General features: G+C 50.6%; 8 protein-coding genes across 11 annotated transcripts; 5 read left to right on the forward strand and 3 right to left on the reverse strand.

Annotated features, from left to right (window-relative positions):
* Window positions 1-422: 422 nt before the first annotated feature.
* On the forward strand, window positions 423-2064 carry PV10_05070 (uncharacterized protein). The gene is made up of 2 exons (XM_016369677.1): window positions 423-1553; window positions 1607-2064. The coding sequence occupies exons 1-2, from the start codon at window positions 587-589 to the stop codon at window positions 1858-1860; spliced, it is 1221 nt and encodes a 406-aa protein (XP_016225465.1). The 5' UTR covers window positions 423-586; the 3' UTR covers window positions 1861-2064.
* A 1469-nt stretch (window positions 2065-3533) lies between these two features.
* On the reverse strand, window positions 3534-5125 carry PV10_05071. 2 transcript variants are annotated; one of them, XM_016369678.1, is made up of 3 exons: window positions 4757-5125; window positions 3905-4700; window positions 3534-3836 (listed from the first exon to the last, which is right to left on the reverse strand). In XM_016369678.1, the coding sequence occupies exons 1-3, from the start codon at window positions 4990-4992 to the stop codon at window positions 3738-3740; spliced, it is 1131 nt and encodes a 376-aa protein (XP_016225466.1). In that variant the 5' UTR covers window positions 4993-5125; the 3' UTR covers window positions 3534-3737. The 2 variants fall into 2 exon arrangements, with proteins under 2 accessions (XP_016225466.1, XP_016225467.1); XM_016369679.1 differs by having other exon boundaries at window positions 3534-4700.
* A 612-nt stretch (window positions 5126-5737) lies between these two features.
* On the forward strand, window positions 5738-7302 carry PV10_05072 (ribosomal protein L11). Its single transcript, XM_016369680.1, has 2 exons — window positions 5738-6146; window positions 6197-7302. Exons 1-2 carry the CDS (start codon window positions 6018-6020, stop codon window positions 6527-6529), a joined length of 462 nt encoding a protein of 153 aa, XP_016225468.1. The 5' UTR covers window positions 5738-6017; the 3' UTR covers window positions 6530-7302.
* A 1097-nt stretch (window positions 7303-8399) lies between these two features.
* PV10_05073 lies at window positions 8400-11809 on the forward strand. Of its 3 annotated transcripts, none has more exons than XM_016369681.1 (5): window positions 8400-8855; window positions 8980-9170; window positions 9220-9482; window positions 9535-10879; window positions 10929-11809. In XM_016369681.1, exons 2-5 carry the CDS (start codon window positions 9113-9115, stop codon window positions 11528-11530), a joined length of 2268 nt encoding a protein of 755 aa, XP_016225469.1. In that variant the 5' UTR covers window positions 8400-8855; window positions 8980-9112; the 3' UTR covers window positions 11531-11809. The 3 variants fall into 3 exon arrangements, with proteins under 3 accessions (XP_016225469.1, XP_016225470.1, XP_016225471.1); XM_016369682.1 differs by having other exon boundaries at window positions 8994-9170; XM_016369683.1 differs by lacking the exon at window positions 8400-8855 and having other exon boundaries at window positions 8926-9170.
* Window positions 11810-12570: 761 nt separating this feature from the next.
* PV10_05074 (uncharacterized protein) lies at window positions 12571-16572 on the forward strand. Its single transcript, XM_016369684.1, has 6 exons — window positions 12571-12882; window positions 12970-13048; window positions 13117-14446; window positions 14493-14703; window positions 14759-15738; window positions 15879-16572. Exons 1-6 carry the CDS (start codon window positions 12849-12851, stop codon window positions 16296-16298), a joined length of 3054 nt encoding a protein of 1017 aa, XP_016225472.1. The 5' UTR covers window positions 12571-12848; the 3' UTR covers window positions 16299-16572.
* A 42-nt stretch (window positions 16573-16614) lies between these two features.
* Window positions 16615-17922, reverse strand: PV10_05075 (uncharacterized protein). Its single transcript, XM_016369685.1, has 2 exons — window positions 17709-17922; window positions 16615-17589 (listed from the first exon to the last, which is right to left on the reverse strand). The coding sequence occupies exons 1-2, from the start codon at window positions 17781-17783 to the stop codon at window positions 16723-16725; spliced, it is 942 nt and encodes a 313-aa protein (XP_016225473.1). The 5' UTR covers window positions 17784-17922; the 3' UTR covers window positions 16615-16722.
* A 1249-nt stretch (window positions 17923-19171) lies between these two features.
* Window positions 19172-20372, reverse strand: PV10_05076 (uncharacterized protein; the record flags this gene model as incomplete). The annotated part of the gene is made up of 3 exons (XM_016369686.1): window positions 19172-19777; window positions 19836-19976; window positions 20029-20372. The coding sequence occupies 3 exons, from the start codon at window positions 20370-20372 to the stop codon at window positions 19201-19203; spliced, it is 1062 nt and encodes a 353-aa protein (XP_016225474.1). The 3' UTR covers window positions 19172-19200.
* A 646-nt stretch (window positions 20373-21018) lies between these two features.
* PV10_05077 (uncharacterized protein) lies at window positions 21019-26713 on the forward strand. Its single transcript, XM_016369687.1, has one exon. It carries the CDS (start codon window positions 21278-21280, stop codon window positions 26525-26527), a length of 5250 nt encoding a protein of 1749 aa, XP_016225475.1. The 5' UTR covers window positions 21019-21277; the 3' UTR covers window positions 26528-26713.
* Window positions 26714-26864: the final 151 nt, after the last annotated feature.

Raw genomic sequence — 26864 nt, forward strand, 5'->3', positions numbered from 1 at the left:
CTTGGATTGTCAACATGTCATGAGGCTGTTGGAGAGGAATTTACCATTCTGCCTCATCCTGGGCACCTGCTTACCATATCAACACAAGTAAGTCTCTTCTCCATGTTTGCCGTTGAGAGGGCACAAGGGCAACTTTCGCTGGGCGGTTCGATGAATCGGTTATCAACGGACAAGCCATTGATAGAGGCTTGTCGACAGCGAGAATAGGAGAATGCGGTTTTGACGGGGAATGGTGACATCCTCCGAATATGCGGGGAACAGGCCCCTCGGCCGCGCATGCCCCTCCTATCTTGTTGATTTTCGGGGGAAGGCGCGACGCACAAACGTTACTTACTAGGGAGGGAAGGTACGATTGCGGAAACCTGCCCGGAAGGTGCACCACCTCCCGGCGGAATCTTGGAGAGATTGAAGATAGAAACCATCTTGATTGTTAATCCTTCAGATGAGCTCGCGTGGTGGCCTTTAGCTTTCGAACTTTGAATCCAACCACAGCTGTTTATTCAGATACATTTCCCGAACCCATTGACTTTCGAATCGATACTTAGTCTCAGCCCTTCGTCCAAGTACTGTCCGTGGCCTAACTTCCATGAGCCACCTTCGAACTGCCAGCTCAAGATTCGTCGGAGCCATCGTCAACAACGGCATCTTCCCCGCATCTACAGCAAACCGTCTAGCGACAGCTTTGCTGAACACGACATCGTCAAAACCTTTCCTGACCTGCTCATATTCTACCTCTTTCCGCGCCAGACGGCCTGCCTCAGCCCTCCACCCAAACCCCTTGAAGAGCTTCGCCAGGATGGCATCTTCTGTTCCTAGCACCCAGCGTGCCATTTTGGTTCCCGAGAATGGCTCTGCTGACGTTCTCACGTATGTCGAGAACCACCCGGTTCCGACCCTGTCTGATGGCCAAGTCTTGGTCAAGAACACTTATTCCGGTGTCAATTTCATTGATACTTACTTCCGCACAGGCTTGTACCCTGCTCCAGGAGGATTACCCTTGGTCATCGGCCAAGAAGCCGCTGGCACAATTGCCAAAGTTCCTGTTGATAACCCATTGAATTTCAAGGTCGGGGAGCGTGTTGTCTGGATCGCAGGCAAGGGTTATGCAGAGTATACTGCCGTTAATGCCGACCGAGTCATTCGCATCCCAGACGGTGTCAGCGATGAAAAGGCCGTCGGTGGTTTCCTTATGGGTCTTACTGCACTCTCCCTCATCAAGGAAGCCTATCCTGTCAAGTCGGGTGACACGATCCTTGTTCATGCAGCAGCTGGTGGTATGGGACTTTTGCTCTTGCAGCTGCTCAAGGCTATCCCTAATGTTACAATCATCGCAACAGCTGGAGGACCAGAAAAGTGCCAGTTGGCCAAGGAAACGGGTGCTACCCATGTCATCGACTACAAAGCTAGCTCCGGACCAACCTGGGTAGAGCAGGTGCTCAAGTTGACTGACGGTAAGGGCGTGGATGCCACTTTTGATGGCGTTGGCAAAGACACCTACGAGGGGAGTCTCGAGGTTGCCAAGAGGAAGAGCAAGGTTGTATATTATGGCAATGGTAATCGAGTCTTGTCTCGCCGTTTTGACTACCCAGTATTGACTTGCGAACAGCTTCCGGTGCTATCCCACCATTCAACATCGCCCGACTAGCAGCCAAGAACGTCTCCATTATGCGATCAACCCTCATGAACTATATCGTGACCCGCGAGGAGCTGGAATACTATGCCAACGATCTACTGGACCTCATCAAAAACGGCAAGTTGAATATCAGGATCCATAAGATATACGACCTCAAAGACGCCGCAACAGCTCATAAAGATCTAGAAGGACGGAAAACAACTGGCAAGCTTCTGTTGAAGTTATAGGAAAGTGCGAAGAGGAAGGATGATGGTTGTGGCCTGTACGAGTCAACGAGTCCTGTCACCTAACCATCGAAAACGGTACAGTTCTTGCACATGTCCTTCTCATTTACCTACATAAACTCGGTTCAGGCCGAGTCACATATTTAGAGACCATTTGAACCAACCATTGATCGGACATATCAGCCATTTATCATGGCCAAACTCGCATCCATCTCATATGTCCCCAACCCCTACACCATCACAGCTCGACACACGAAGCTATCCATTCACCACTGCGCTGAGAAGTTTCCAAGCAGTCGAGAATCTGTGATTCATTGTAGCCCGTAAATCAATCGGCTCCACGCAAGTATTTATCCTTTTCCGCTGGGGCCATTGTAGTTGTTTTCGTCGATACTGAATTAAGTGCGAGCTTGGACCGGGCGTATACGTATGCGTATGCTTATGCCGTGGGAAGGTAGGCACACTCTGCATTCTTCATGGAAGGCGACCACGGGTCCGTGAGGGCTCCAACGCAGGATCGCTGAACCCGTAGAGCGGTCGACCCATCTAGAGTCACATGATCAGATATGTCTCAAAAAAAAAAAAGAAAAGGGAATCCAAATCCGTAAACGTACCCTGTACAAGGCATAGACAATGTCATCCGTCTTGACAATCTGCACACAAGGTTAGGTCAGCATAGATTTTTTTTTCGGAGACAGTCCTCGACAAATAGTAGATCCATGACACGACGACGACATAAGACCAACGCTAATTGCCTGATTTACTCACCTTTCGGTCCTGATGCTCCAGGATGAGAGTCACACGTCTGAGGATCTATATTCCAATTAAGTTAGTCTCTAGTCAGAAGAGGTCTTGTAATTCAAGAATGGGAAGAGGAACTCTGAGTCTTAGAAGGCACTTGGTTGAACTCACATCTCTCAAATGAGTATCCAATACGGTCCGAACAGTGTCGTAGATGTCTTTCTTGATCCTGTAGATGCCCCCGCGGCGAGCGAGTCGACTAATGTGAGAGACATGGAGTGAGTAATCTCTCTTGAGGAAGTGGGTGTCAAGCATACCGAATGTCGGGTTTGGCTAGGTACACACCAGGCAGGAAGTTAGTCATCTTCCCTCCATAACGAAGGGTTATAGGTCATAGGTTCTTCACATACTAATACCATGAATTGCGGCCATTTGACCACGCGCAACTCGATGACGCTTATTGATTCTCGCGCCGGGAACATTCAAGCCGCGACCGATGAATGGTTGTCCAGTATTCCTACGGATACCAGAAGAAGAGAAAATTCCTAGACCTAGACCCTTGTCCATTGCACCAGACGCAGGGACAGGCGCAGAGACATGAGAGGATGCCATGGTGGTGGCCATTTTTGAGATCGGTTGTTTGGATCGAGTCAAATGAAACAAGGGGGAATTGTGTTGAGATCTTTGGGAGAGAGTTGCCAATTGACAAGAAGAGATGTTTGAACAGGCAGCTTGAACAACGAGGGTGGGGAGGATAGAAGGCAGAGAAGAAGAATGGTTAATGAAACGAGTTGGGGGTTGAAGAAGAAGAGGAGGAAGAGGAAGGGAAATTATAAAGAGGCGACAAGTCACAAGTTTGAGAGACATCAAGACAATGAAATGGTGAGGCATGTCAAAAGGGTCGACGTCAACGAGGCATGTGAAGGATCTTGGATAGAAAAACATGGGAGGTTGGAACAACAGGCCCTCGGGCCAGGCACCAAGAGCCAAAAGAAACTCCATATCAGAGAATTAGACATTATTATGAGGACTCTCGTGGTAATATATCCAATGCTTAGTGTATCCAGTACCAGTAGTCCAGTCTATGCGGGATGTGATTCAATTCAGGACAATGTTCATACCGTGCGTCATGTCTCGTGTCAAGAAATAAAAGTCGCTTCTGAAAACAACCGTCCAGTTTCTGACACTTCTTCGTCACCAATCTTTAACTTGAGGGTGAGGGTGTCTTTGGAGGAATACTGTAGATAGCACAGGGATCAGTATCATAGCATTCAAAATCGCATTACCACATGCTGAAGTGACTTACTTGGAAGATATGCGGCTTCAATCCCGTCGCGCCGCTGATGAAGGACTTGACAAAGCCGGGCAGATGAGCAAGAACATCCACTCGATCAGTCCGCTGTGGCAACTCGCCGTCAATGGAACCAACGACCTCTTTACCATCTTTTTCGCCGGTCCATCGCCATGAAATGACGGTCGGCTCGGGCCAGTCATATTCAGACTCTTGTTTTGACTCGACATGTTTGACCTCGGTGTTGCCCGCGACAACGATTTCACCGTCCTTTGCAATGCCGCCAAAGCTGACAGAGGTCTTGCCGTAGGATTGAGGTGTGGTGTATTGCATCAAGACGGCCGAGTATGAAGGTCCCTGAAAGTTGACAAAGTTCCACCGAGCAGCCAGATGATGTGGCTTTCCACCCTGGATAGCATAACTGAGAAAGCCGCTTCCGACAATTTGGTATGTCTTGGTGCGGGTTTGCATGGTTCCACTGACGGCGCCTCGTGGCCAAAAGGCATGACGCATGTGCGCCCATGGATTTTCTAGGTCTGTTCCATAGTAACTTGTGCCATCAGCGCCCACCTGGAAACCAGGGGCGGTTCTCTTCAAAGTCAAATTCACAATGTTCTCTTCATTCACGGCAGATTTGATGGTATAGGTATCGCCTGCCTCGTTCAATTCAATCGCCACATTTTCTGCGTAAAAGTTGGTCTGGCTCTCGTCGAAACCGTAGTCACTGAGGGGGTCGGAGGTCCAGAGATGTTTTCCGGGGCCGTCGTGGTTGAAGATTTTGGAATTGAATTGGGCAGTAGTGTGGAGGCCTCTGTGAGAATTGTCAGCATTTAGCCACGGTCTGCGGTCCAAGACGATTTGACTGACCCAACGTTGCTATAGATGACCTGGGCCATCGCGGTGGTGCCATCATCGCAAAGGAAATAGAATGTCTCTGTCTCCACGTTGGTGGTACCAAGAGCTTTCCATTTCAAATCGTCTCTTGTTAAAATGGTATACGGCGTCTTCTCGATTTGGGTATTGAGGGATCTTATGGCGGTTGGGCCATACTCAGGTTCCTCAGTGCCAACCACATTGGCCAATTGTTGCTTGAACCAATTCATGGCGCCTGAGGGAGTTACAAGAGCGAGATAGAGGTAGTAAAATGTACTGATTGTAAGGGTATTCCTGGCAAAAGTGCAAAATGGGAATGAAGTACAGTGAGTGTTTTAAAAAGTGCACGAGAGTGATGTGATGGGCGACGTTAAGGACGTCACAGCCGTGCAAGCCGCAGGTGGAGGAAAGGTAATTTGGGCAGGCCGCAGGCTCCTCGGGCTCCTCGCCCTACTGGAGGCTAACAACAATAGGCGCGAAGGCTGGGCTTGGACACCTCTACGAGGTTGGCTCTAGGGAAGCACATTGGTTTGTCAGGAGCCTTGGGCCTGGGGCTAGTAGGAGCGGTATGTGTCTGGGAGGCCCACAATCCTTTGCGGCGCAGGTAGAAAGAAGCGACAGCCCTGGACATTGTCACGTGCTCATCATTGAAGGCTGACCTGACATTGTGACCAGATCATTAGAACTTTTGGAAAAGACCTCGTGTCTTGATTGTCTCAATTTTTATAAAGTCGAAATATCACATTCCTTTGTTGCCTGAACAGAAAATTTGATCCAAGGTTCATCGTATTCGCGTAGGATATACTTGTAGTACAAATTGAGAACTGTCGTCCTGATGGACCAGCCAGAAATGACTGTTGCTGACCTAGGCGCAAGGCAGGCCAGAGCGCCAAGGCTTCCGGGCTTGAACCAGCCTATATGCAGGTTAGCACGGGCATGAAGTCTGGTCTTCCCCCTACTATAATATTCAATTTTCCAGCCACGATGCACCTACCAATAGGAGACTTCTAGGTGTGCATCCAATTATACACTGGCCTTGAGACGGTCAGGTGCAAAAAGGTTGGAGTTCGAAACTCCTTCCACATCGAGAAAGTCGCAACATTTTACAGCTCACAACCTTGAATCCGCGCTCGAGTTCAAAGTCCAATTCACCACCATCGACTTCCATCATCGAACCCATAAACGACGCTGCATCTGTGCAGAGTATTTGGAAAGGCTACCCCACAACAGCCCAAACTTTTGCGGTTCTGTGGAAATGTCGAAAAAGGTGGCTGTCGGAGATCAAATTGTCAAGCTCATTGTCGGAGCTGGCAATGCCAGTCCCAGTCCTCCTGTCGGCCCTGCACTAGGTGCTAAAGGAGTGAAAAGTATGGACTTTTGCAAGGTACACGAGGAACTACCATGATTAGAGTCTGCGAATGCTAAAGCCTTTAGGAATTCAACGCTCGTACTGCTCATATTACTCCCGGGATTCCTATACCAGCTCGAGTGATTGTCCGACCGGACCGGTCCTTCACCTTTGACATCCGAACCCCCAACACATCATGGCTTCTATTGCAGGCCGCTGGAGTTAAAGAGGTCAAGGGCAAGATCAAGGGTGCTAAGAAGCCTGGGACGGAGACGGTTGGTCAGGTGTCGCTGAAGCATATCTATGAGATCGCAAAGATCAAGCAAAGTGAAATGCGGCTTTCCAGTCTATCTCTTGAAGGTCTCTGCAAAAGCGTCATTGCTCAAGCCAAATCAGTCGGAGTCGAAGTTGTGCCTTAGGCCCATCACCACCCCCCAGGTATCATGGAGGACCTATGGGATCGGTCAACTCTCGGCAGTGCTCTGTTGTCCACAAGTTCAATTGATGCAAAGATTACACCACTGAATCGGGCTCTGGATCGACAGTGGGAGAAAGCTGTCAAAGCGAGGTTCCTGGTTGGAGTCAGCCACACCAGAACACCGGCTGCATCGTTGAATGCATCACCTACGATTGCGACTCAGGAGAATCGACACGGTCTCGATGCCACGATTAACAGCTTAAACCGGTGGAGATATCAGCCAGATCGGGAGTTGTCACGCCTCACAGCAAATCCCCACAATACCAGGCAAGGTGCCAACTCACCTCGCTACCTCTCCAAGGTTATCTCCGTCAAAGATCGGCGCGGGCTATCTTCTCGGGCTGGATACCGAATACCCAGAGGCTTGCAAAGACTGCTGAATCATTCTAGCGGGTTTAGACGTCTGACAGAATGACGCGAAGGGAAGGCAATATGATTCAGCAGCAGGGCAGACGAATCAGTCGAGGGGAGCTTGAGCCTGATTCAGAGTATCTAGTACAGGCCAAGTGATGATGGCGTTGTGGAGGAATAGCTACTATAACAAATCCGCGAAGCAGTGATGTTTGCTGGATGGCAACATCGTATTCGGCATGTAAGACGCCCGGCTATGACGTCCTTGAGGGTAATCAATTATAAAGATTTTTTCTCTTCTCAGGCAACTCTCTCGCACCAAAACAGGTTATTTCTCCGGGCGCTCCGGATGCGAAGAGTCATCAGCATTTAGGTCTGTCGCTGGCCTTGTATTGCCGCTAGCCCGTGTAGGAGGAGCTGGGGAAGCAGGAAATTCCCCACCCAACTCAACGGCGACAGTTGAGAAACCCTCCTATGGATGAACATTGGAGCGCACGAAGATTCTTCATATGGTATTTTGGAAAGCAGCGATGCCCTGAAGATCTACTTTTAGGTGGTCAGACACAATTGGTCATGCGTTTGACATGTAGTTAGGGACATAGGGTTAGACTTGGCTTGTGGCGTCTGCAGGTGATAGAATGGAGGCCGAATGAGGTCACCAGATGGAGTATTGAGATCCAAATTCTGGGTCCAACTAGAGACACGACCAGTGACTTGTTAAATTGATAGACATGGAATTTTGTGAACTGACCGTTGATTGAAAATTGGGTCATCTAGCGGCCGTACCTGCGCAAGGGTACGTAAGATACCTATTTCTCCGGAGAAGAACTCCCTACGGAGTACATGGGCTCTAGGTTATGAGGTACTTAACACAAGTTACTAAGGCCCCCTCGGCACCTCGGCCAGGAAAGGGGCGATCCCCCAGCATTTTATTATCCATGCGTGCGTCGTACCACCATTTTATTAGGCATCTTACCTAGCGTGCCTAGGTACTGGTGCCATGTGTGTGTACCTCAGGTTGAGTAGTATGTCATCGCTCAGCACCACCGCTATACACAAGGACAAGACTTACGACCGCACTTCATATTAGGTGGATCTCAATGTGCACTGCCTCAGTGTTTACATAAGACGCTCGGGTTGGCACGATTGATAAACATGAATTGCCGAATTCTATATAGATATAGGGTAATGAGTGAAGAAAGCGGGTTGCCGGCCGCGGCGATTTTCAGGAGGGACACGTGTTTGCTCGGTTTGCACTGAAGGACATGTGGGCACTAAAAAGTGGTACGCATACCTGCTCCGTACTACTAACAGAACAAACTTACCCATTACGCACATGTCTATGCGTAGGGCGGCGCTGGATGGACGGGCTGTCGGGCGGGCGGGGCAGATCAAATCTCTGAGAGTCAAGAGAGGGTCGGAGGGTCAGAGGCTCAGTAGTAGAAATCCAGACAAAGACACTCAGACCTCTGGACATCCCACCTCCCGCCCGCACTCTACGCCCTGGCCAGCAATAAGAGTTTTGCCGATTCTATCATTATTACCTACCTATTGAATCGCCTCTTGTAGCAACTTGGTATTACCGCCACTACCACTACCACTACCACCACCACCCGTCCCTGCGATCTGTGACTCGAAATCTACTTCCAACTACAGCTTCATCCTCAACTCACCTCACCTCAGCATTCATTCTTCGCTTCAGATATATTGATATCAACTCTACTATTCTGGTCATATTACTCTTATTCTTGCTGCTCCTTCCATTGTGCCCAAGCTACCACTCAGCTATCTCACTCGTTTTCTCATCCCCCACCCGCGACCCTCCATCCACCACCGTCTTTCCCGATCCACATTTCTTGTCCTCTCTTTTGCGTCCGTTGACGCGTCTATGTCCATAAAATCTCACACTTTCATATGTAAGTCATTTATGCTCCTACAGAGTCATCTGGACCCCACTGTGTTGTTAGACTGCAACTTCGACCTCATTGCTTCTCGTCCTTCTCATGGCTTGTTCGCTCCTGTGTTCACCAAGATTGACAGAGACCTACCTCCAGTTTTCATCTCGCATTCTGCCTAGACTGGCCGCACGCTTTACATCCATCCTCCCCGACAGAGGTCGATTATCCTTGCCAGACGCCATCAGGCTCAACAGACGATCCGGTCGTCCCGCATCATGACGTCCAAACTCTCCTCCATGTTTTTCCCTGGCGAAGATCCCAAAGATTCAAAAGGTACCTTGCCAAACCATCCATGATCAATCAGGGCTAATCTCTCCACTAGGATCAAATACGCAAGAAAACAAAAGTGCAGACCCGGGAGCTGCCGAACGTTCCAACGTCCGCTTTGCCGCACAAGACGAAGAAATCGACCCCCTCGATGAGAGCAGAAGAAACTCAAACTTAGGAGACGCTCGTGATGAAGATTTGACCCCAGAAGCGCATGAACAAATCAGGAATTTGGCCATGACCCTCCAAAAGTCCCGGCTGCAAGAAAACAGAATGGCCAACTTTGCCTACGAACCAGTCTCTATGCCCGCCTCAAGAGTAAGCTCGAAACCCGACACATCCGGGCCCACGGGTGCTAACCAGTTAATAGGTCCATTCGAGAGAGAGTGAGGCAAGCGGCACTCCACGTGGCTCTACACGACAAGGCCACAGTTCCGTATCCTCAGCTGTCCACTCACCGCCCCTAACACCTCACGGCTCCAAGGATGGCCGAGCAGATTCGGTTACTAGCACGCGTGGGCAACAAGGACAATCAGCCATCACCCCCCAGACATCCCCTCCCTCGGACCTCCAAGGAAGATCTCTATCACAGTCAATCTCTCCATCACAAGCTACCCCCCATCCACAGAGACACGAGGGCGCAGACTCAAAGAGACCTCGATTTGAAATCGGTCCTTCTGAATCGGCAAGCCCCGTCGAGAGCCCGGTAGGAACACCATCGCTGCGACCAGCCTCACCACAACCAGGCACATTACCTCAGTCGAGAGCCGGCGCAGCTCTCACCGAGGCCAAGGTCGAGAAGACTGAGCAGCGAGAAGCCAGCCAGCAAAGACATTTTGGAAGTGTCGGAAGGGGATCTTTAGCTCCTGCCATTGCAGCGGCCGCCGAGAGACTCCCACGGCCCGGTAGCAGTGGTGATCTAGGAGCTTCGGAAAAGCGGAGTTCCATCTTTGGATCCAAGAAAGACCCATATTCACACGTCACCGACAGTGGTAGTGAGAGATCTGGCCTCGAAGGCAAGAAACATGGTTCAATGTCCGAGTTGAAGCGTTTTTTCAGGCTTGGCCACAAAGACAAGCACCATAAGCACGATCGACATTCCGATTCTCCCGCGCCTTCGGTCCCAGTCTCGCGCAAGAGCAGTTCCAAATCCGGGACGCGGACACCTCCTCATCAAGCACCACCGCCCAATGTTCCGTTTGCGGATGACCACAGTCTGGAAGCCAAGTATGGCAAGTTTGGCAAGGTCTTGGGGTCCGGTGCAGGTGGCTCTGTGCGACTGCTCAAGCGTAGCAGCGATGGTGTCACTTTTGCTGTCAAACAATTCCGAGAAAAGCACTCATGGGAGTCGGAAAAGGACTATTCCAAGAAGGTGACTGCTGAGTTCTGTATTGGATCGACCTTGCACCACGGCAACATTATTGAAACCATGGACATCATCCAAGAGAACCATCGATGGTTCGAGGTGATGGAGTACGCCCCTTACGACTTATTCGCAACCGTCATGACGGGCAAAATGACTCGAGAAGAGATTGCATGCTCGTTCTTGCAAATCGTCAACGGAGTCAGCTATTTGCATTCAATGGGCCTTGCTCATCGCGATCTGAAACTGGACAATGTGGTCATCAGTGAACATGGCATTATGAAAATTATTGATTTTGGCAGTGCCACGGTTTTCCGGTATCCATTCGAAAACGACATTGTTCTTGCGACCGGTAAGTAATCAAGATGCAGCTTGGCGGACGTTAAACTCACACTGGACAGGTATCGTTGGTTCTGATCCGTATCTCGCACCTGAGGTTTACGACGAACGAAAGTATGACCCCACGGCCACAGATATCTGGTCATTGGCCATCATCTTTTGCTGTATGTCGCTGCGGAGATTTCCCTGGAAGCAACCTCGAATCATCGATAATTCGTACAAGTTGTTTGTGTCACCTCCCACACCAGGCACCCCGGTCCCAGATTCTCAGCCTCGGAGAGCGTCACACCTCAGTCCACAAGACGACGGCCATCGAAGAGGGTCTGAAGCCAATGGCAGCAGTTCTTCACATCAACACCATCACTCGGACGCTCACGAGGGTTCGGATTCACGGCCAACCACATCCAGCGGTGAAAAGCAAGAGGTCATCAAAGGTCCTTGGAGATTACTCCGGATCCTTCCGCGAGAAAGTCGACATATCATTGGACGCATGCTCAAAGTTGACCCGTCAGAACGCGCCAGCATGGAAGAAGTTCTCGAGGACGAGTGGATCCTCGGGGCCAAGGTGTGCTATCAAGAAGAAAATGGGACGATTCATCGAGCTGAAGGACACACCCATGTGCTTGAAGCAGGATCAGGAGGCCCTCCTCCGGCCAAAGTGTAGAACAAGGCCATCAAGGCTATGAAGAAGAGATTCTGATGCGTTTGGGCCAACTTGGACGAAGACAGGAGTACAGGAACGGAATCAATGACGACTGGAAACTCCTCCAGAACAATAGGTGGAAGCATGTTTGATGTGGAACTTGGCGACAAAGAAGATGGCGCTTGATTCGGATCTTGATCAAGGCAAACGATCGGAGTGGTTTGGCTCTGGACTTTGATTATAATGTAGATAGCATGTCTGATATTGTGATGAATGAGAATACTTCAATCTATAACAAAATGTGCACTGGCGATCTTGTTGGGATGGCGCAGCCACAGAGAGTTGATGAACCTGGGGAGAGTTCAACCCTAAGAGGCTCCTCGGTTGAGGTGTCGAGGCCAGAGGGGCCAGAGGGGCCCTTCGGTGCCTCCCTTGGGATTTACGAGACTAGTGGTTGGCGAAGATTTGCCGGTGGGCAATAGCCACCGAATAGCCTAATAATTGTCGAACAACGGCGGCGATACGGAGTATGTAGCAATGGTGGTTGGTGGCAATAGGAATGAATGGCAATAATAGGAGGCGCGATCGATGATCGAACCTCTTTGGGTACTTAGGTACCTAGGTAGCTTAAAGACGACGAGCAGAAAGGTGCAAGGGGGGCCGGGGGGCCGGGGGGCGACTCAGGTCCAGCCAGTGACCACCTCAGGTGCCCCTCGGCCTCGAATTCAGTGCCACGAGTGCCTATGTGCCTGGCTCCTGCTTGCTCCTGGGGCTCCTGTCACCTCTACCTACTCCGTAGACTTAATTACTCCGTACAGTGGAGGAAGCCACGCGGGCTGTCCTCCGCGCTTAACTCGTCCAGGTTAGGCGCGTCATGCAGCTAACAAGAGTACCTGCAAGTCACTCCAATTCTCTCTCCTCACAGGCTTCTGGAATGCGGGACACCCTCCCTCGCTCCAGTTTGCACCGTCACTTTACTGCCTTGGGCTAACGTCCGCACCAAGTTCATTCAAGTGCCGCCCGTGTGCCTTTATCCTCAAGCTCATCCTGCTAAGCAATAGCCCAGATTCTGCCCTGGTTGCCTCGAAACCTCTGCCCGTCGCTGCCACCATTTCATATCACCTCCTCCACTGTTCGACTTTAGCCATTCTCCTCCATGGTCTTTCACCGCGGCAGATTTCCATACAACGGTGCATTCCCGAGTCCGAGTCGAGTCTGAACTGAGTCCGACGAAATCATGGTGGGCTGAGCAACCTTAGATTCCATAGCCCGCGATAACGCCTCCCACCCGTCTGGTCTTTTCTCTACCCTCCTCCTCAACTGCTTCTCTCGCCTGCATATGGCCAAGAAGAAGCGCCAGAGGATCAGCTATGGTATGTCCAGACCCTTCCCTATCGTCTTCCTCCTCCCCAGCCCCTCCGCCCCTCTGGGATAGATTCGCCGCTGACATGCCGTACCAGTCCTGCCCTTGGCGAATTCGCCGGGCGGACATAGACTCGGAGTGAATGGACTCGCCTTCGACGAGGATCGATCTATACTGTACGCCCACGGTCTTAGCGCCAACGTGACGAAAGAGTGAAGAATCAAACGCTGAGTTGTGGTTGCAGATATACGGGTGGACGAGACGGTGTCGTCTGCGCCTGGGACATCGACCTCGATGCCCAAAACGCCCCCTCTTACACGGACAAGGAACCCACACATACCTTTCGCAGACAGGTTCAAGCTCATACCCACTGGGTCAATGACATTGTCCTGGTGAAGAACAGCCTCGGTCTTGTGTCGGCCTCGTCAGATGTCACCGTCAAGCTTTGGCGCCCTCACGGCCACGAAACGACACACGCCTACACGATCGGATCCCATAGCGACTACGTCAAATGCCTAGCCACTCCCAGTGCCACGTCCAACTGGGTCGCCTCGGGCGGTCTAGACCACAAGATCAATCTCTGGGATCTAGCGGGAGGGGGAAACACCTTGCAGATTGATATTGGCAAGGCAGAAAATGTCGTCAAAGGCTCCATCTACACACTTCGTGCCAAAGGCTCTCTTCTGGCCAGTGGTGGACCTGAGAGTGTTGCCCGCCTCTGGGATGTCAGATCTGGTCGAAGTATCACCAAGCTCGTCGGTCACACCGACAATATCCGAGATATCTTGATCAGCGACGACGAAGACACGATCCTTACCGCATCCTCGGATCAAACCATCAAAGTCTGGTCGGTGACTGCTGGTCGATGCATCCATACACTGACCATGCATAACGACAGCGTCTGGTCACTCTACTCCAGCGATCCCAACCTTGCAGTCTTCTATTCCGGCGACAAGTCAGGTTTAGTGGCCAAGACCGACACCCGACGGGCAATGGAGATCGACGATGGTGTCTCAGTTGCTGTGTGTCAAGAGCACGATGGTATTTCGCGTGTCTTGCCCGTCGGTAACTCAGTCTGGACGGCCACTTCGAGCTCGAGCGTCAACCGATGGCTTAATGTAGACACGGAACTCGAAATTGAGACACCACCGTCCTCCCCCCATGACGAACGCGCAAAGAGCCCTGAAGGTCGATCTTCTCTTCACCCAGATGATGCCGTCAACCCTCCTGTGGTCAACGGAACAACTAATGGTGCAGTCAACGGCCTCCCAACCAATGGTCTTGACAGCAAGAAAAGAATTCCTTACAGCGCAGTACTCCGCGTCTCCAACACCGCAGTCCATCCTGGGAGAAGATATCTCGGAAGACACCCCACTTCCTCTTCGTCAAACTTACGGAAAGCTTCCGAGGTGATAAATGCAGATGACCTTAGTGTCGTTGTTCCCATTCGTGGACAACCCGTCGAGACCATCGAGGGTCAAAACGGCCTCATTAAGCATGTCATGCTGAACGACAAGAAGCGGATCCTCACACTGGACACAGCAGGCGAGGTGGTGCTGTGGGACTTGTTAAAGGTATGCTCCTTCTTGCCAATCGCATGTACCCACTAACTCGTATCAGTGCATCCAGATCAAGTCATTTGGTCGCCGACACCTTGACGAGGTGGTGCCCGAGGTCAATAACAGCGAAAGTGTTGCCAATTGGTGTGCGGTAGACACCAAAACCGGCAAAATCACCGTCATGCTGGAGGAAAACTATGCCTTTGACGCAGAGGTTTATGCTGACGAGCTCGACTTGAATGACAAGCTTTCTTTCCGAGACGATCAGAGAAGTAGGTCCATTGAACAACTCGAGCGAGACATTCTTCTAACATGGTGTGTCTCTAGTTAATCTAGGGAAATGGGTACTCAGAAACCTCTTCTCGAATTTGCTCGACGAGGAGATCCGTAGGGATGAAGAGTACCGAACCAATCTGCAGATAACACCTCCACCGCCAGCTTCTGGACTCATCAGACCTGGAGCCCCAACCAGCATCACTTTGCCAGGATCGGTAGGTGCAACGCCAATGGTGTCTCCCGGCACCATGACCACCCCCAGAGCCCCCAACGGACCGGGCTTGGTCCCACCTACCCCTGGCTTAGCTATCGGCGCTGCTACCCCTGGCTTCTCTCCTCTGACAACAACCTTGACGTCGACGGCCGAAGAGTCTGCTGATGCGGTCGATGGCAATTCTCGTCCGACACAGCCGACGCCGACTACTGCGACCATCACGGATCCCTCGAGCGACTACTTCTCACGAAACAGCAGCGCTCACAACCAGTCTGAGGATTCATCTGACAGCAACAAAATCCCTGATACTCCAGGAGGCGGTGACAACTCGCAGCATGCTTTGGCCACGCCCACTTCCCCTACCGAAGAGAGGAAAAAGGGCATATTTGGCAAGAAGTTTTCCGGCATGGCTTTCCCCAAGAAACTCGCTCGGACTTCGACCGAAGTGGCCAAGACACCGATGATCACCCAGGAAGAGAAATCCGACACGGCGTCTGTCAAGTCATCGGAGAAGGAGGAGAGAGTCATCGAGGATAATTTCTACGGCGTGGTGCAGAGAATCCGGCAGGAATATGAAGATCACTTGGAGCATAAACCTGGTGAGGCGCTGCCGCCGGGAATCACCCCGAGCTTGCCGAATGAAACCCCCGTGTTAACACCACCACCTCACACGACTATCATCATACAAGAGGACAATCCAGAGAGTGGCGGGTTGGCAGATCAATACAGGGGTGAGATTGGTGAGTTGGGTGAGAAGAGCGAGGTGGACATTCTGGAGAAGATTGCGCCAACATGGTTGGGCGAGTTACTGCTACGGGTATGTGTCTCTCCCATGATCCTGGTTGCCTGATGATCTGTGCTCCCCGGTTTTGGCTTGCGCGTGATCAGGTCCCTCCGATCCTACGATTAGAACTCTCGTCCATGCCCATGCACCTTGCTAACCTGACTGGCCGATAGAATCAAATTCCGTACAAGGACACCATCAAAGTCAGCTTCATTCTGCAACCGTGGGAAAATCTTTTGCCGAGCATCGCATCGCCAGACGGCAATGCGCGACTAAACGCAAACCGAATGCTCCGGGCTAAGAAGATCATGGCGTACATCGCGGAACGCATCGAGGCACCAGCAGACCCGGAGCACCCCAACCCAGATGGCACCGATGCGCTCAAGCCGGAGGAATACTTGGAGCTGTACTGCCAGGGTCGTAAGGTGGACCCCAACATTACGCTGGCGAGTCTGAGGGTGCACCTGTGGAGGACAGGAGGTGACGTCGTCTTGTACTATAAGACGAATGGACGAAAAGAGCTGCGTGTTCCGCATCCGAGCGAAGTGCCGACGCGTGACGAGAGCGAGGAGGCCACTGGTGTGGTGAGATAGACAGTTGAAAAGTTTCGTGCGGTCGGAGATCAGGCCCTTGAGAGGCACGGGATGGAGGTGCCCGTGGAGGATTACTCTCAGGCCTCGATATCTAGATTCTCGGCCCATCTAGGAGACTCCCAGCAAACGTTACATGGCCGCTGGTTAGGGGGTTGAGATTGGATAGAACCGAGAACTTGTCGAGGAGATCGGCCATTTCAAGACAGACTTGAGCAAGGTAATGTACATACAGATATACAGCGATGCCTGGAACCAAAAGACGAATGAACATTGGTAATATTTATATATATATATATATATATATATATATATAGGTATACAATGAGACGAAGATGGATCAATCTCAGTTATGACGTGACTTTCGTCCCAGGTCGGTGGTTCTATTCTCCAAAACTTCGATCTCTTTGATAGATACGATACATAGTCAACGCTCCTCAGAGCCCAAAAGGTTGGACACATACTGATATGTTCCGAGGAAGATTGCACCACCAGTACTGATCCAGCCGATTCGCGGAACGATGCCACGATAAAGGCCAGTGACGCCCTCGGTGGTCCAGATCTGGTGCAAGACCTTGAACGCTCCACTCCGTTGTTGGGCGCCCTCCCCAGACTGTTTTCTCGCCAGCATGATCCTCGTCTTAAGCACGTCAAGAGGCGTAGTCAGACCCGCAGCGACGGCACCTGCGGCACTGCCAAACAGGGCGCTCTCTGTCGCCGTGACCAGACCTTGTTGTCTTCCTGATGTCTTGTGTTGACGATCAGAATAGGATGTTTTAAAGGATTCCCACAGACTGAATTGAATGATTGTAAAAGGTATCTCACGCATAATGGTAACTCCGCCGCCTCGATAGAGTTCTTTAACCATGGTGGTGACGCCATCTGTGCGTTGCAGAGCAAGTATGTCTTTCAAGGCAAGCAGGGACGAACCCCCAAACAGTCCAGCCTGTGCTCTTTGCTTGACCACTTCAGTCGGGACACGAATGGCGCATGCCGCTATCTCTCCCATCGAAGAAGCCAGCATATGGACGTAGGTCTGTCTCGAGGAGGATGTAGAAGGAGCTATCAGGGATCTCTTGACTCCGTCGTAGACAAGGAAGAAGGACGCCGCTGACGGCATGGATCCCAGCATCGCCGAAGGGAGACCGGCGTACATGCTCCGAAGGGTACCTCGGAGGGTGTGTCGTGGCGTGAGAGAGACATGTTGAGCAGTCAAATTCGATTGAAGCCGTGTCTTGAGCGTATCGAGAGGAAACAAGGACACATCGACGGTGAGACCTGCTAATGCGCCTGACTAAAGGAAAAGAAAAAGGTCAGTCAGTTCAGTGTATCTACTTGGTCTTGGGTTGGTTAGTTGGAAGAGGAAGCATAGGTATGTCAACGTCCTCGTCCAGCAGGGGAAGAGAGACCAACAATAAGTGAGCGAGTCCACAGCGACGTGACAAGCGCCGTGGGAGCTTGGTTGGAGATTACATCCTGCTCCGGCATGCCTGGGTGTCGCGAGTCTGCGGGTGAAGCAGAGTCGGACACTCAAGGTGGAGGAGGGGATGGTCTCGAAGTGACGAGACTGACTGTGACCCTGAGTGAAGGGTGGTGGAGGATGAAGGACGGGGAAGAGAGAGGTGGTGTTGAAGTCGTAGTCGTAGTCATCAATCGCCGAATATCATAAAATTGATGTTACCAGCGGCGCCTTCCGATTTCGGCCATGACATCAATTCCTTCCAAAAATGGAAATATATGCTTCTATCCACACGAGGCAGGCACGCGACACAACGACAAGGACATCAACTTGTAGAGACTCATATTTAATGTTCTTGGAATTGTACATAATATCGCATAGCAATGACTATGCGATCGGATGATGGAGTGGGTTGAATAATCACTTGGTGAAATATATCCAAGGCATATCTGCAGTTCCGCAATATATGCATTTATATCCTCCAAGACATACAATACAGAGCATAAATAGTCCGTTATCACTCTATCCCTTGACGTTGTCTTCCAGCTCCTTGGAAACATCACCGGTCGCATGTCGAATCATGAACCCTCCGTCTCCATATCTCAAAAGCCCCTTGACCCAGTCAACCCCAGAGTCCCACCATCCATGTCTGTCCGGCTTGACCAGCTCCAGATGGTCTCTGTCTAGACTACCAACCGTAATGTCGACAAATGCCATGGGTGTGTTGAGACGTTTATGCGAGAGATAGGTCAAATTTGTCCCACAGCGAGAGCAGAATGCTCGGGTAGCACGCTCGCTACGATTGAAGCGAGTGACATACGTTTGGGCAAACATTGTATCCGTTTCAATTGGCCCAATTGCGTCCACCGTCGACAGGACGGTACGAGGGGACATTTCGGTGCCGATTCCTGCCTCGTCCAACCTAGCGAGATTCCATTCAACCCAGTCGACTGGAACAATAAGCCATGTTTGGATGATAGCGCCAGATACTTCTCGACAGCTGTTGCAATGGTCGAGATCAATCAGTGGCATTCTCGTCTCGATGTCTTCGCTGGCAGAGATTGGAGTCTTCAATGCCCCAGGCACGGCTGGGCGTTGGTTCCATGCTGGGATATTGACAGTGTATCGAATCGCTTTGCAACAGCAGCCTCCATTCAAGGTCAGTGCCTCTTTGGGAAGATAAGCCATGATGCAAAGATAATCATGGAAAAGTAATCATGTGTGCAGTGCCTGGGACAAGAAAGCCTTTTGCTTGTTCGAACCACCCCCGTCGATCAAAGTCAAGACTTACGGAGTAAAGTATATTGGATATAGACTCTTGTTGCGTTGGTAGTGCTGCTGCCTGGCTTCAACCTTGCCCTTACTAATGATTGGCTGAGAGTACGAAGCTACATACGATCATACAATCGTTACTAGTCGGTCAACTAATCCCTTCACTCCTAAATGCTACTCCTTGCCCTTAATGGCTGGGGCAAAGTCTTGTAGAAAATCCCAGAATAGCTTCTCTTTCAAGCCCTTGCTTTTCCAGTCGTTGATCGACTTGGGAAACATATCCACTTTACCACGAATAAACGTATCGTGTGCGTAGATGAAGAAAACGTGATCGACAGCGTCGGCCTCCTGTGTCTTTTTGATCGTCTCGATCGCTTGTGCGATATCCAGACCCATGCTGGGATCGTAGAATGGTTCGTCAATCGCTCTCGACCTGCTTTTCTGCAACGACTCGAGTTCTGCACCGGGACACACTCCACCTGCAAGATGTGCGAATGCGCTCAGCCGGACTTGGTCAGGGAGGGGCATATACGGCGAAGGTCGAATCTCGCCCCCATGGTGGCACAGATCTCCACCCATCAGAATAAATGAATCTGGGGTCGTTCGGGCCAGTCCCGCTATATGTCCCACTGCATGCCCGGGGGTGTCGAGCAAATAAAAAGACCCATCCCCGAAGAAATCAACTGCTCGTAGTTGACCAATCTTGATCACATTGGGTCCGTCAAAATCAATCTCCCGCACTTCTCGACCTCTGTGGAAGAAAAGACCGTCACTAGAGACACCCTCAAGACGTGACCAAACTCACTCACCTGAAATCACTCTCACGGACTGGAGAGTCCTCTTTGCTCGGGTAACCCGGAAAGAATGCTTCCTTGAACCCAGGGCCGACCACTAATTCTGTGCTTCCCGGAAAGGTGGACGGGTCACCTAAATGATCCCAATGCCAATGACTATGCCATGTTAGAAATTCGCTGATTTTCCAGGGCGTGGTTCTTGACCCACCTCCATACAATACTGTTGATCGAAGCAGGATCGACTTGGTTCTCCTTCAAAATGTCCACCACGTGCTTGTCCGCCTTTACCTCCCAGCCGTTAGCAGTCAGCCGGTTGACGACTGCAGGTGCAAATGTCTCCCAGTTAGGCGGCACTCCAAGATCGAACAGCGCTTTCTTGCCCGTATCACTTTCAACGAGGAATGACCATGTTGGAAGTTCTGGAAGGATGTCGAAACCCGGGATGGGGGGCGTCATCAAGAATTTGACGGCCAGTTGCTTGATACTTGTCGTAGTGTCGATAATGCGGACATTCGCGACGGCCCCCTGGGGGACTTTGAAGTTCGCTGCCATGGCTAGAGATGGGGTTTCTTCTGATATCGTACAAGATCTCTGGCCAAGACAGATTCTCGATCAAATCTTGGTCACTTAGCCTTTGCTTTATACAGTATTGTTGATAAGATAACGTGAGGAAGGATAACCTTCATTCCCCCCCCACCATGATATAGATATTCCCCCTCATATTCCTTTGGAGGTCGATAGCAGTAGCGTCAGGTCGCACCATCGCTCCCCGCACCGAGAACGGATTGAGAAGCTGACGATGTAATCCTTTCATGCTTTTCTCTCATGAATGAATGTTAAATGGTTGGCTTCTCCACAACTTCAATTGTACCTGATGATGCCCGATTTTAACTGGGGATTTTCTCTCATTGGTGATTTGAAGCTTATATAGAGTAAATGATTACACCCAGGTCATGTTGGTGACAGAACTGTGGTTTATCTAGCTATTGCCACTACTGTCTGGCACGCCCTCTGCTTGTCTCATCCAGGATTAATACCTTTAAAGGAACATGTCAAGTCCATCGACGTCCATCCACGTGACTTGATATTCACGTGACTGGTTGCCCTGGACAACGCGCCGGCAACTCCCGCATCAAAAATAACGTCGCGCATTTTCGTTTCTGCCACTGACGCGCCTTGAAGCAGATCTGCGACCACATCTCACACCAAGAATGCTCTCAGACCGTCTTGATATGAGACAACTACTCTAACTAGTAGTAGTCAAGCATCGTCTTTGTGCATTCACCCCACAGCCCATGATTAACGACTACAATTCTTGTTTGTATTTCCACTTCATCCACATCACCAGACTCTTACACCCAGGCCGACTTTAGCATATCATTCACCTTCTCATATCTCATATCCATTCCATCCCACAGCTTACAGCACACATGCGCGTCTGACCCTTCTTCGACACAATGGAACCGTGGTTGGACTCTCTATCGGAGGACTGGAAGTCCGATCCCCAGTCATCTTCGCCTGCGCCTTCGGCTACCAACAGTCGTCGCCAGAGCACTGCCGCCCTATCGCACTCCCAGAGCCGCATTCCTCATCTCGCTCGCAACATCCGTAAGGATTCCACCTCATCTGGTAGTTTTCTCAGACACCGATCCACACGAGGGAAGGCTGGCGGCAATTCAGAGCCAATCTTGAAGGAACGGAGTGCCTCAAGCCTCAATTTACCCCCTGCGCCCTCATGTAAACAATCCAGTCTTCCCCGACGCCCTTCCAGCGCCTTCTCCGAATCCCAAAACTCCGTTCAACACTACTCGGTACGCGAAAAGCCTGTCGATGCCGAAACTCCAGAATGGAAGAGAAGGCTTGTTCAGGGAGAAGATCTCACTAGTGATGGATTCGATCTCTTCTCACCCTCCAAGCTCGAGGGCGTCTTTAAACAACCCACTCAGTCCCAGCCTCACAGCGATATCGACCTGGATCAGAATGACGGTGATTCAAAGTCTTGGAAACCCTTTACTCTACCTTCTGCCGCCGATTTCCCCCAGCAATATAGCAGTTATCGTCCTCCACGAAACCGGCTGAACGATCTCGAAGTTCTTGAAGAGGTCACCGAAAATGAAGACACAGGCGATCATAGCATGTCAGCTGTATCCTCCGAGCTCGGTAGGACTGGGTCCATCAGGGGGTTGGTTCAACAACGCGTCAAGAACTTGGAACAGGCGAATATATCCCAATCCGGACACTCGTCGCCGCGACCAATGAGCCGACATTCTGACAAATCTGATAAGCACTCGCTCAATGTTAGAGACCCAAGATGGAGGACGATAAGCGGACAGGAGGAATTGAAAAACGAGTTCATCAGCCCGGTCACCGTGTCTAAACAGAACTCGATTCGTGAGACCATTATGCGAGGCACTTCAGACATTGATGTCAACCTACTCAAATCCAGACTCCAAGAAGCACAGGCTCATGATAACGATCGTCCTACCTCCAGCTCTAGTGACAAGGACGTCAGCTATGGTTACCTTCCTCCGACAATCGATGATTCACGCAACGAACCTCTTCCAGACCTGACCTCCCAGTCCCTGCCCGATGATCTCTCGATGGGTACTCAGGATTTCATATCGCATGGTGGCTTCATCAATTCGCGTCGTGGTGGACGCTCAAATGAAGCTTCGTTCCTACGCAAAGACTTGAGTTTCTCTCAGGAAAACTCACGCCTGCCTTCTGCTCCTGACCCCCCAATGGACTTTCACAGTTCCCCTCCCGTTGGCTCAAGTTTTTTCGACGATGTCGCACGAAGCAAAGTCAGCGCTAGTGCACCAACGACCCCTCAAGATTCCAGTGTCATTCATCATACGGAAGGCCATCAACGGCCGGCATCGTCTGGTAGTCCACTTAAGTTGTTTGGTAACCGGGATACATATACCAACAATAAGCTCATGCGGATTCTAAGCCAATTTGAAGAAGATGACAACGATAAAAGAGACGGACCGGCAGATGGTACAAAGTCTCAGCAGAACAGTGCGAGCTTGCGTATGAGTCAATTCGGCCGTGGGGACCTCGATGGATTCGGCTTTGAGAAGAATGTGCCGCGTCCATCGCCCCAGGAAGCAAACTCGCTCATCTCTGAACAGCGCATCTTCAAAAGCGTACCGCCCGCGGACCTGCAAACTTTGGAAGAACCCGCGAGTTTTCATTCCAAGTCAGACATGCGGGAATTCGAGGGGGACTCGATACAGAAGCAGGATGGGACGGTCTTGGAGAGAAATCGGACCAACAAGCGACGTAAGACGTTGCTACGAGAACAAGTCGCAATTAGCGAGATCCAGATGGAAGTCAAAGTGAGCCATCTGGAACAACCGGCTAGTCTCGCGGGTTCGAAACGCAAAGATGCAAGGCCTGGAGCAGAGGGCGTTCGGGCTGATGCAGAAACACTTGCATCGAGAAGCTTGTTGAGGCCCCGATCAGCTAGACAACGATCTGGAAGTCACGCTCCCTCTGTCGATGCTACTGAGAATTCAATTCCAGAAGAAGAGGTGTCACAGCCGGATCTCACCGAGGCACTGGCTGCAGAACTTGCTTCATTCGCACAAGAAGCTGCTGATGTCAAACTTGACTCGAGAAAGCCATCACTTGCGACCAAAGACTACATGGAAGAGGCAAACAAGGTCATGCAGTTTATTCGATCGAGAGGCAAACCACAACCGGCGGTCACACAAAACCATGAGTTTGGAAACACATCTGAACTTGATGTTGATGCCATCTTGGACCTGGATCTGGACGCGGACTCAACCAAGGATAGCTTCACTAGGCCTCCATCGCGAGAGCGTATCACCAATCCATCCCCTCATCGACGTGTGGCAAGCCATGATTCGATGACTGCCAGATATCTACAAAAGTACAAAGATGAAGAGGACCTGGACGTTGTCACAAACACATCTGCTTTTGAAAGCCTGCCACCGCCCAACAAAGCTTCAGCACAGCCTATGTCATCTGAATCTAAGCTCGTCCTCCAAGAGAGTGATCCTCCGAACATGCGCATTTTGAACCCAACCGACACTTTGAGGAAACGAAAATATTCGACTTCTACGGTGGACAGAACTCACGACCATGTTGATGAACATGTTCTGCAAACACACAAGTCTCCGGCGGACTCGAGCCAGAATACGTTTCCAACTAATTCCTCAACCTCAGGTCCAAAAGGTGTTATTGCATCTGGCACTGTTTCTATCCCCGATCAGATTGGGTTCATGACTTTTGATCACGACAAGAAAATCTGGATCAAGAAATTTTCAGACAATCAGGAGCAAGAGCCTCGTGGCAGAGAAGTAGCCGGCGCAATGACTGAGGATGATCCATTTGACAGCATCCCCGATCTGAGCGTCGATGAGACACGGGAAAATGCTGCTCGCATGAATCTTGAATCGCCTGTTCGAGCACAGACCAAGGAAGAGCTAAGAGCTCATCAAAGCGTCACCAGCCAACCCTCAGCGCGATCTTCTGCACCAACCCAGAATCTAAAGAATGGTCCAGCTTCGGACGACATGCCTGATGAAGTCGTGCAAACTTCATTGCGATCCAAAACTTCAGAGCATGAGGCAAACCTGCACAACGGATTCCCTTCAGAACCACCCGCTGAGACGAAAGTGGATCGGAAGCAGGCTAGAGTGGTAACCATAGCATTTTCATCACCTCTGGTCTCAGCAGTCAACTACACAAAGTTCGACGACGAGGATCTGGACAATTTGCCACGTGAAGAGGACCTGCCACTTGATGATTCGGATTTGAGTGAGCCAGGAGAGGCAGAGCTTATCAATGGGCCTGTGAAGGTGTCTTTCTCCAGCAACAACATTCAGAGCACCCATGGCACTATGCAAGCAACCTCGTTCCAGCTTCGAACCATCTCTCCAATTGAGGAACAAGATGAAGACGTGGGAGCGACACAGCTTAGTCTAGTTCCTTTGAAGAAATCCATGGATCTCACACCTGCAACCCAGCGTGCAGTCATCAAGCACAAGTCTGGACTTCGAGCTTCAAGCATTCTTTGTTTGACACCTTTGTCAGATTTCTCCCTGCACCAAGTTGACAGTGGCAAAGACTATGATCAAAGTTACGTAGAGGACAGGCAGCACCCGCATGCTCTGCGACAAGCACATGGCTCGCTGGCCCTCTCCGTTGATGACTTGGTCAAGGCAATCACCGATGCGGTTTCCGATGAACTCTACTGGGAAACCCTTCGTCGTCTGCAACTATCACCCTCGAACTTGAGTTCTGCTCACGGCTTGAAGGACTATTGTCCGGTACTGGAAGAACTCTCCATCTCAGGCAATCAGATTGAACACGTTCGTGGACTTCCAGAATCTCTTCGCCATCTTGATATTCATAACAATCTGCTGAATGATCTGACGTCTTGGTCTAGCTTGTCGAATCTGCAGTATTTGGATGTGTCAGACAATAAGCTCGAGAATCTTGATGGTTTCAGTTCCTTGGTCCATCTCAGAAGACTGAAGGCGAGTGGCAACAACATTACCAACATCGATGGCATTCTAGACTTGGATGGCCTTCTCGAGCTGGATGTCCGTGACAATGACCTGTCAAAGGTTGACTTTGAAGGTTCTGAGCTACATCGTCTCCAGCGACTTGACCTGAGCCACAACCAGCTGACAGAGGCACGAAATTTGCAGTGCCTTCCCGCTCTGAAGGATCTTGATCTCAGCTTTAATGCGATTGAAGAATGGCTCCCCGCAGAATCAACGGCTCTTGCGGGATTGAACAAGCTCGAAATCTCTCACAACATGCTTGAATACATCAACCTGGACATGACTCCGGCGATCAAGTACTTGGATCTGGACAACAATCGAGTTTCACATATTACTGGACTCTCACAGGCATACCACCTGGAATTTCTATCTTTGAGAGAGCAAGGCAAAGATTCAAACATTGTCGACGATGTGCTTTCAACTCCGAACGAATGCCGCCACATTCGACTGTCATCCAACTCCGTGGTTGATGGAACATTCCGATTACCTCAGACACCGCAGCATAATCTACGGGAACTTGAGATTGCAGCCTGCGGCATTTCCAGCTTCCCTGAAAACTTTGGGAAATTCTTCCCCAACTGCCGTCGACTGAATGCCAATTTCAACGGCATCAGCGACCTAGTCCCACTCCGAGGCATGCTGAAGCTCAGAACTGTGCTTCTCGCTAGAAATCGCATCAACAGGATGAGGAGAACATGCATCTTACTCTCCAAACTGCAATGTCTCGAGCAAATCGATCTTCGAGAGAATCCATTGACAGTGGGATTCTACAGTCCCCTTGCAAAGACGGAGACGGAGACGGAGACAGAGACAGAAGAAAACAAAAAGTCCTCGGAAGAGGCACGCTATCATCTGCCACTAGGCTCGAGAATTGAAGACTCGAGCTGGAAAAAAGTCCTAGATGAAGTGACGGGTCTTAAACGACGTGCCATTGAACTTCTGTTGACTGAACATTGTAAGAATCTGTTGCAACTCGATGGCATGGATATATGTCGTTCAAAGGTGGTTGGAAAGGATGTCACATGGGATAAATTGACCGGTCAGGGCGTGCTCGCTATCCCCATTGCAGTGCAGCCTCAATGTGTGGATGAGGAGGTTGTTGTTGTAGGGCAAGACGACGGTATTTGCATGAACGAGCCAAGGAAAGGTGACGAAGATGAGATTTGATAGACGAGGAGAAGATATCAATGTCAATTGATGAAGCAATGGGTTTTGGATTTTGGAACTGTACCACCACTATGAGGAAACGGATTCGGGGATGGATGCTGGAAAGGCGGTCTGTCTTTCTTCATGGAAATGAAAAAAAAGGGAAATGACGGGGTTTTATTTTTCTTTGGTCGTTATTACTACAAGACGAATAAGAGATATGATGATGGATGAGGTTGGGTCACTTGGGCCCTGGGGAAAGTGCCACGAATGGTAGAGACGTAATAATGATTAATGAATGGATTTTGAAGTGAAAGGACTCCCTCAATGACCTTCCGTGATCCTGCTTGTAGCGGGG

Source organism: Exophiala mesophila, assembly GCF_000836275.1.
Source record: "Exophiala mesophila strain CBS 40295 unplaced genomic scaffold supercont1.3, whole genome shotgun sequence".
NCBI classification, from domain to species: Eukaryota; Fungi; Ascomycota; class Eurotiomycetes; order Chaetothyriales; family Herpotrichiellaceae; genus Exophiala; species Exophiala mesophila.